Source organism: Neomonachus schauinslandi, chromosome 13 (assembly GCF_002201575.2).
Source record: "Neomonachus schauinslandi chromosome 13, ASM220157v2, whole genome shotgun sequence".
Taxonomy (NCBI): domain Eukaryota; kingdom Metazoa; phylum Chordata; class Mammalia; order Carnivora; family Phocidae; genus Neomonachus; species Neomonachus schauinslandi.
The window spans coordinates 10,203,321-10,213,421 of NC_058415.1; the positions used below are offsets into that span (position 1 = coordinate 10,203,321).

General features: G+C 46.8%; 1 protein-coding gene across 1 annotated transcript in view; it reads right to left on the reverse strand.

The window, feature by feature from the left end:
• Window positions 1-6,407: 6,407 nt before the first annotated feature.
• The window catches only part of DMRT3 (doublesex and mab-3 related transcription factor 3), a 13,866-nt gene continuing 10,172 nt past the window's right edge, over window positions 6,408-10,101 (reverse strand). The window contains exon 3 of the mRNA XM_044920746.1: window positions 6,408-7,375. Within this exon, the coding sequence (XP_044776681.1) occupies window positions 6,408-7,375 (968 nt within the window). The remainder of the gene's footprint in view (window positions 7,376-10,101) is intronic.

Sequence of the window (10,101 nt, forward strand, 5' to 3'; positions counted from 1 at the left end):
TCCCTTTCTTTCTTTCCTTTTTTTTTTTTTTTGAAGGTATTTTTTTATTTTAGGGGAGGGGAGAGAAAGCACTGTGGGGGAGGGGCAGAGGGAGAGAGAGAGAGAATCTCAAGCACATTTCCCACTGAGCGTGGAGTCCGACATGGGGCTCGATCCCAGGACCCCGAGATCATGACCTGAGCCGAAATCAAGAGTCTGATGCTTAACCAACTAAGCTACCCAGGCATCCCCTGACATCTCCCTTTCTAATTTCAAATGCACCGAGTGAGATTTTTATACACTTTAAGTGACCAAACTATCTCCCATTTCCTCCAAGGGGACAGGCTGAGGGAGATGCGGTGGCAAAGATTTATCAACAGCGTCCACAGCTAATTCCTTGAATGTTTAGGCTGTTCACTTGCAACTCATTCACTCTTTTCCCTTCTCCCTACCTCTCCCCAGAGTGGCGGCTACACTTGACTCTACCTTCCTGCAAAGTAGAAAAAGGCACCTCCCAGAACAGTGCCCTTACTGCTCTGGTAAATCAGAAAAGAGCACTCATGGGGCGCCTGGGTAGCTCAGTCGTTAAGTGTCTGCCTTCGGCTCGGGTCATGATCCCAGGATCCTGGGATCGCGCCCCGCATCGGGCTCCCTGCTCGGTGGGAAGCCTGCTTCTCTCCTTCTCCCCCTGCTTGTGTTCCCTCCCTTGCTATGTCTCTGTCAAATAAATAAAATCTTTAAAAAAAAAAAAAAAGAAAGAAAAGAGCACTCATTCCAGATCTGAGCCCCACCCCCTTGCCCTCTCGGCCAGGCTCTCTGGTGCAACACACAACACGCACAACCACCCACGGCAGCCAAGGTCACCCAGCGCTCCCTGAAGGCAGAAGCCAACGAGGAAGGCCAGGGCCGGCTCGGGGAGCCAGGAGTCTGCGGGTGAGACAGAGCCCATGCGGATCGCCATGGCGGCCCTGGGTCCCAAGTCCCACTCACCAACCCTCCCTCCAGAGAAGCGATCCCACATCTGATTACACCTGGTATAGCTGGGAGACCTTTGGAATGTTTAAATTGCAGTGTAGGAGCACCTGGGTGGCTCAGTTGGTTAAGCATCCAGGTCTTGATCTCAAGGTTATGAGTTCAAGCCCCACACTGGGCTCCACGATGGGTGTGGCACTCACTTAAAAAAAAGAAGAAGAAGAAGAAGTTGCAGTATAAGTGTGAGGCTAGGGTCTAAAACAACCAAGCAACGACTCAAGTCTTCCAGAGTATAATTTTTCTGCAACTACTAAATTTACTTCTGGTTAAGTCCAGTGGCTTTGCCCGTGGGATATATGAAACTCTTGACACGGCCTAACACCCCCGCCGACCCTCGGAATCCAATCGGTAAACAAACTCCATTGTAATTTGAGGAAAACCATGACCCTTTTTATTGACCCTTCACACTGAAATAGTAAATGATACTGTGGGGACACTAAAAGCGCCTCACTGAACAGACCATCAGCACGAAGCGAGATCGCCCCTTCCAAGCCTCCTCTGCCCTCTGAGATTGGAATTTGGGAGGATGCACTCAGAAATGATTTTTTTTTTCCCAGTAATGACAACGTTCAGTACCACATAAGAAATGAAAATGAAGCATTGATCTTATTCTTCAAGTATAGGATAGCTTCAATATTAAAATTAACATATAAATTTAGCATCCATCTTATTTTCAACTCACTTCTGCTGAGTAAATGCGCATATAAAGAATGAATGACTGAAACAGTATGCCCTGAAATCAAGTCCATTTTTCAAATATGTCAGATCAAAGGCAATCAGCGCCTGTTTTCTGGGCACCCAACAAATGTTCCCAGGAGGCCCCCCTTCCTGTCGCCTCCCATCAACCTAGCCACAGGGCAACTTGGGGACCTTGGACAACGAGTCCCTTAAAGAGCAGACCCCATGATACATGACTGCCCCCACTGCATAACTCCTCCTCTGGTCCAGTTTCTTTCTGTAAATTTTAAATGTTCTTAGGCCCTTAGAAGCCTGCTAGCTAATGGCCACAGCCTGGACCAGGGGCTCAGAATCCCTGCCCCTTCTTCCTGGTCCCTGTCACCTCTCCAGTCGCTCTGCTATTAACTTCAACCGCAGCCATGTACCTGGCTAAGAAATGCCTTGCTTCTCAAAACATCTGTGCAACTACTTTTGCTTTTCCCGTCATCAAGAGCATTGATATTTCACAGGAAGACATCACCTCACACCAGTTAGAAGGGCTATTATGAAAAAGAGAAGAGAAACTAAGTGCTGGCAAGAATGAGGAGAAGAGGGAGCCCTTGAGGGGCACCTGGGTGGCTCAGTTGCTAAGTGTCTGCCTTCGGCTCAGGTCACGATCCCAGGGTCCTGGGATCGAGCCCCCACATCGGGCTTCCTGCTCAGCGGGGAGTCTGCTTCTCCCTCTCCCCCTGCCTGCCACTCCCCCTGCTTGGGCTTGCGCTCACTCTCAAATAAATAAGATCTTTTGAAAAAACAAAACTACATTTTTAAAAAAGAGAGCCCTTGGGCAATATTGGTGAGAATGTAAACTGGTGCAGCCTCTATGGAAAACAGTATGGAAGCTCCTCAAAAAACTAGAAACAGAAATACTCTATAATCCAGCAATGCCACTTGTCGGTATATTTCTGAAGAAAATGAAATCAGTATCTCGAAGAGGTATCCCCACCCTATGTTCGCTGGAGCATTATTCACAATAGCCAAGACACGGAAACAACCTAAGTGTCCATCAACAAACCAAGAGATAAAGCAAATGTCACATACTAAGTGAAATAAATAAGCCAGTCACAAAAAGACAAGTACTGTGTGATCTCGCTTCTACATGGAATCTAAAAAAGCCAAATGCACAGAAACAGAGTGGAATCACGCTTGCCAGGGGATTGGTGGGGGGGTGGGGAGAAATGGGGAGATGTGGGTCAAAGGACACAAACTTACAGTCGTAAGATGTTCTGGCTATCCAATGTCCTGCCTGGTGGCTTTCTAACAGTTCTACACTGTATGCTTGAAAGTTACTAAGAGAACAGATGGTAAATGTTCTCACCACACACACTACACACACACACACACACACACACGTAATTATGTGAGGTGATGGATGTGTTAACTAACCTTACAGTGCAAATCATTTTGCAATATATACACCTATCAAATTGTCACCTCATACATCTTAAACTCACACAACGTTCTATGTCAATTATATTTCAGTAAAATTAGGAGGGGGGGAAGGGAATTATTGATGTGTCTTAAAACTCAAAGCTCCAGCCCCAAAGCAAAACCTGCTTCCAGGTGTCACTAGTAAACTTGGAATCACGCACACCGTAAGGGTCAGCAGCACTGGAAAATCTCGGGAGCATTAAGTGGCACTCCCCTTGAGGGTAAGGGGGGCACATTTATGCTAAGATCAGGTGCTCTGCCAATCAAAGGTTTCCAAAAACAGGCACTTCTGATCTCAAATGTGTACTCGATTTAGACGTTAACATTGCCTCTAAAGTTACGTGAACTAAGTCGAGGGCAGGAGTGGAGGACGTAGGCATTTAAACCTCTCCCTCAGCTCCTTTACTGGGCGTAGGTCTAAGAGGAAAACCCAAGGATGTGATGTTCTCCAATCTTAGTGAGTTTAAGAGTCACCTGCTGAGGACGATAAAAATGGAGGCGTTGAGGCTCTCCGAGATTCTGAACTCAGCAAGCAGGGCCCAGGAATCCAAACTAGTGAGGGAAGCATTGGGGTGCGTGGATCACACTTGGAGACAAACCGCTGTAGAACATGACCAACCCGCCCCCACTCACATCGTAGATGAACAAAGCATTTAAGACGAGCAATTGGCAGGTCCTCACTAGAAGGGGAGAGAGGCAACCCGGTTTCACGTGGATTAACTTTCCATAAGGCTGGCTTGCCCCGGCTGCAAGTGGCCCGCCAAGCACCCCGTTACTTGTCTGTGTGACAGACGAGATTTAGCCAGAAGGAGTTGGCTGATTTATTTTCTTTTATGTGAGTAACTGAGCGCCCGTGGGCTACACGTCAGAGCAGGATGGTCTTTGAGAGCTGAGCTCAAATCTAGGAGAGGGCTCAGGCCATAGGACAGCAGAGGAAGCAAAACTGCCTGCTGGACAAAGGACATAGGATCTGAACCAATTTCTCCCATCTGACCCCGGACCACACTTACCCCCTCCCCTTAAAATAAATATATCCTGCTTCAGAAGATTACATTGAGGATCAAACATACCCGCACTAGCCTAGGAGTTCGCTGCCTTACAGATAAGTCCATGTTGCTGGCCGTTGTCACAAGGAGTCTGTGAGTTTGGTGATCTGTGGGCGGGGGTGGGGGGGTGGGAATCATGCTGTAAAGACACTGCATCTTAGGGCGAGTGTTGCTCAATCCGGGTAGTTCAGCCTGAAGTAGTAACAGCTGAAGACAGATTTCGTAGCACCCCGGGCTCACAGGGGATCTGTTACCACTGGTGCTTGTTAAATGATTGCAGATAAGCTTCTGAGACGAACATACCTTGGGAAATACACTTGTCCTAGGTAGGCCCAGACATTAGCCCATCACCACCACATAAAATATCCCAGACATGGGTCTTTAGAAACAGGGGTCCAATTATTTTCTTCTACCCTCCCTTGCTTTCTTCCCTGACATATATGCTAATGTCAAAATACAATCCTAACAACAATAGGATTTACTTTTAAACTCCCTGGTAGGTACCTATGTGCATGAAATACATATTAGTCCAAATAATATGAATTTTTTCCCAAAGATTCTCATTCCCAAAGTGTCCTATAGAAATAAAGATGAGATTTTTTGTTTTAAGTAGCTTTTTTTTTTATCCCCCTGGGACGCATCCCAAGAGTGGTTGGCAGCTGATAGGAGCTCCTGTCCCTCAGCTGAGGGAGTATCTCAGGCCAAGAGGATTTGCCCTTCTCCCTTCCAGACTCAAGAGCCCTTCCAGACTTATTCTCAAATTGGGAGCTCTTTCTGCATCCTCGTCATGCAGAGGCTTTTATTTATTTGCTTTCTTACTTTCCCTCTCACTTTGTAAGTTTATTGTCTGACTTAAGCAGTCCTCTTTGCTTTCAAGCACTTTGAAGAATGGACACAGCAAGAGAAGTGGTTACTGTGGGCACCACTGAGTATTATTATTTGAAAACTCTCTTTTTAAAATACCTGAGCAAGAATGCAAAAGGTGAGCTTAATTAAAAGTAATCAGAGCTCTCATGTATCAAGGGCTTTCTCTATGTCAGGTACAGTGCTAAGTACTTTACTTACTCCTCACGTTGTAAATTGTTTCGTTTTTACTTTATTCTTTAATGGGACTCTCCGTTATCATCCCCGCTTATCTTGGACTCGTGGACAGGTGACTTGGATAATAGACAAAAAGCATTCTCTTACACATTCTCTTACACATAGGCCCTCACTACATATCTGCTGAAGAATTAAATGAATGAGTGGAGGGACTGAACTGAGCTCTATTCTTAAACAAAAATTCCCAGTCTTTCTGAATGCAGCCCCCAAACTTTGCCATTCATTTTTCTCAAGGAATGTCCCATTCCACTGATCCCTTGATTCCTCATCCGTGCGCTAGGAAGTAGCTCTCACATCAAGCTTCTCTCTTTAGAGATCCTCTGTCCACAAGTAGAAATGACATAAACGAAGATGGTCTCCTTAGTTTATTTTTTTTCTAGAGTCCTCAGCATGCTACATTAACCTGACAAAGCTTAATCTTGTGTTCATTTCACAATACATTTCATGCAGTTCACAGCTGTGATTGGATTTACATTGACATCACGCATGTTTCAATTCAGCCCTGTGAGAAGAAGAATTCTTAATGGAGTTTGTCTCTGAAAACTGTCCAAGCTTAAATAAGCATGTGAGCGGTTCACTCTATTCCTAAGTGCAGTCTCTCTCTAAAATGCAAGAAGGATTTTTAGCATAAGAATATAAGGTCCCTGTTTATAGTCCATTTGCAACCGAACCACTTGCTTTAGCTTTTACATATCCTGAGGAACCCTCTTTTGGGAAACCACATTCAAGCATACTATTTTCTCGGATATTCCGGGTTGAGTTTGGGAGCAAAGCTGACCCTCAGCTTTCCATCCCCAAATAAATCTTGCGGCAGACCCGGCTTTCCCAAGACTATTCTTAGCATTAGACTCTCTTTCACAACAAACATTCAGCACTAAAGCCACAGAGCAGAGCTATTTGGCATTTTCCAATGAAGTGCAAGAAATTAAATAAGTTATTTTTTTTATTGCTAAGGTATAGAATCAAGCACAGTCACTTTGTCAAACAGAAGGAAAGGGTATACACAGGATGTGGCCTCTCCTCGCGGGGAGGGGGGGTGCCCCCGGGGTTTCAAATGCACAGAAAACGTCACCTGGTCACACCACCCAGCGGGGAGCAACTTTAAGAGGATGTGTTGAGTATTCTAGAGTCTGAGGAGTCGGACCTCTCGTCATAGTCCTCCTCGGTGTAAATGGACTGCTTCGCCACCATGGGACAGCCGTCGTCGGGGATGGAGAGGCGGGGGTCCTCGGGGGCGCGCGCGGGGAGGACAGGCGAGCTTCGGAAGACGCCGGCCGAGTTAGTGGGGAAGGGGCCCACGTACTGGGACCTCAGCTGGTACTGCTGCTGCAGGGTCATGGTGTTCCACAGGGTGACGTCGTTGGGCAAAAAGGGGCTCGACTGGTTCCTTGCCAAAGTATTCCTCAGCATCAGCGGGTACCGGGGCGGCTGCGGGAAGGGATGCTGCAGGGGCACGGCCAGGGGGGTGGGGACAACGTTACTAGAGTCGGCGGAAAACCTCAGCGTGTCCGGGACCCTGAAGGCCGAGCCCACGGACCACTTGGAGGAGGAGAGGGGGTAGGTGCTCAGGCTGTGTTCAAAGATGTGCCCGTTGGGGGGCAGCACCAGCCCCTCGGGCTCGGCCGCAGTTCGGTCGGCCGCCGCGCACCCCGAGGAGCGGCTAGACAGCAGGACCTCCACGGCGCTCACCAGGTCCCCGCCGCAGCCCTTCAGGATGAGCTCCAGCACCGTGGGCTTCTGGTTGGGGAATATTTTCTTCAACACTTCCAGGGGCGGCCTGTTGGCTTTCAAGCTGAAGGGCAGGGACACCGTCCCCGAGGGGCCCTCGATCAGCAGGTGGTTCTGCTCCGCGTGGTACTTGGGGCTGTCGGGGCGGCTCTCCGGGTTGCCTCCGTTTTTCTGGACCGCGTAGCCCCCTTCGTCCACCGACACGATCTCGGGGCTCTCGCGGGTGAAGCAGCCCTTACTTTTGGCCACATCCGGGGAGCTCCTCTGGTCGGCGTCTTTGTCGCTGAAGCTCTCCGTGTTGTCGGCTGAGCCGCTGTCCCCCAGCCGTTCTTCCGTCAAATCTGAAAAGCAGAGACAGCTGGGTTAATCCTTTCCTGGTGTGCATAAAGAGGAACAGATGTGCTCGGGAGAGAGCCCCACACAGGCGACGTGGAAGGGGGAATGCGACTGGGTGGGTGCCAACACACTGGACGCCTTTCTTTATCTTTCTTTCTTAAGCCATCGCTACACCCAATGTGAGCCTTGAACTCATGACCCTGAGATCAAGGGTCTCACGCTCTAGAACTGAGCCCGCCAGGCGCCGCCCCCCCCCCCCCCCCGGAAACTCTTTAAAAAAAACCCAAACCCCCCCTTGGGGAAAGGGGGGGGGGGGGAAAGACTAAACAAAAATCTAGAAACTGGAGTGATTTCTCAGGCTGATGTGCGCAGAGGAGCTTGCCTTGAACACAGAAGAGGGATATGATACCTATAACCATAAACGATGTAGCTGTCATAGCAGTGACGATCTAAATAGGGACCCTCTGTAGGTCTAGGAACAAACGCAGCCCAGGGAAGAACGGGAAAATGAGCTTGGGTTTGTCTTCTGGCTCCTTTTCTGCAAATGAGATGGCTGGTGTCACCTAGGGACATCATCAGCTGGCTCACGACCCATATATCCATAGAAGGGGACTTTCATATTTTAAATCCACTTCCCATAGGCAGATTTTGTGTTACATATGTCTTGTGAACTAGTCCTATGTTTCCTCAGGTTATCATGTACAATAATCAATAGAATTACCAGAAAGAAGCCTCTCTGCATCGATATCTTTCTTACAAGGCCACTCCAGGGACCGACAGACTCCACTCGGTCGCCTGCAACTTGCACTAGAGGGGCAAGTAAAACCAGCTGTGAATTCTGGATGGTGGGGCAGGTCGCAGGACAGGAAGGAAATGGCTGGAGAGATGTGTCAAACTGCATGGGGCATGACCCGTCCATGAAACAAGGTGCCCATAACTCCAGGACCATGGGTGTAAAGAGGTGAAACTGTTTCATGAACTGTTTTATTAGTAAGGTTCATGGAAAGGATTTAAAGATACCTTCTTGAATTACACCAAGGGAAAGAAAAAGTTTCCCAAAATAAAGCAGAGATTTGCTGTGAACTAAAGCAGCTACAAATTTAACATTTTGACCTAAGACATTAGCCCCCAAAGGGCTAGTATTACAGCGCTAAGCACGCAGAAGGGAGTAGACTGGATTTCCTTGCAGTGGGAAATAGCAACAGACCTTTATAATAAAAGAACATATTCTTTATTAACATGCTATATGCAGGTAGGTTTTTATCCTTTTGAAAACACTGACTGGCTGTCTCTCCTCAAAGCCAATGTAACTGATCTAAACATGGAAATTATTACTGACCCAGTTGTCAGGGTGTAAACAGTTGGTCGGCCTGTGTTTTCTGCTGCCCAGCCTGAATAGCTTCATTGTCGCCTTCTCTGGGGGCACACCTGATGATATTTAGAAAGCCAGCTGGTGAAATTTCATCACAGCACCTTCAAAAATCTTCCTCCTCCAATTTGTTGTTGTTTACTTTAAAAGCCTTAAACAAAGGCCCATTTAGGAACATTCTTCTAATGTGGGATTTATCTTCAATATAATGGAAAAACAAAACGTTGATTCTTCACAAAGCAATACATATGTGCCAAGCAAAGATAAATGCATTTTAAAATAGGCTTAAACTCTTTATCGGTGCAACTGGCAGTCGTAAGTCTGATACAAATTCACACTTATCCCAAATGTGCATTTTAAGTAAACTACTGCAAGGTTTCTATGTGGGGATCATCTGCAGCCCGCAATATTAAGCCAACTTGGCTTTCTAAACACCTCTGAGACGTGCAGAAGACCTATTTCTGTAAGAGACATTTGACATCTTCCCTCCTGCAACTCCCCAGAACAAGGGACCCAGAGGTCATCTCCTGAGTGAACCTGGTATTTGTTCTTAATCCAAAAGAGAAGAACAACAACAAAAAAGCTTCTACAGATCCACACTCTAATCAGCTAGATCTATCTACATTTTCCTGACTCACGACTCCATGCGTACCTCTTGGCAGTTACTCTGTTATTAAACACTTGAAAATGAGTGGACAGGGACGGTGCGTTCACCCAGCACTGACCTCAACACACAATTGGACTTCTGCCCCTGCTCAGTGGAGCTTGGAGAAACGAGTCAAAGACACGCCCCAGGTAAATATAAAATGAAATTATGCTTTAAATACTGTGTACCTCTAAACAGGGTTTTTAGATTTAACTTCAGCTTTCCTTACCTATTCTTATCAGTATCAAGTATTTGTATCCCTGTAATATACAAGATATTGAAGGAAACAGAAAAAAAGGAGGTGAAAAATACCAGGAAGTTTAAGAGTGGTCCTAAACTTGTGGGATTTATTATCTCGTTGGGCAGATAAGATGCATGTGCACGGAGAAAAGCAAACACAGCCAGAAAGAACTTGCTTCTTATCCAACAGGATACATACTGTACACAAAGGTTCATGGGAGCATCATCTCCAACAGCCTAAAGGTGGGAGCAACTCAGGTGTCCATGGATAAAGAAAATGTACATACATACAATGGAATATTAATCTCAAAATGGAATGAAATTCTGACACATGCTATGATGGGGACGAACCCTGAAAATATGCTAAGTGAAATACGTCAGCCACAAAAGGACAAATACTCTATGATTGCACTTAGATGAGGTACCTAGAATAGACAAATTCACAGACAGAAAGTGGAATGATCGTTAGGGGCTGG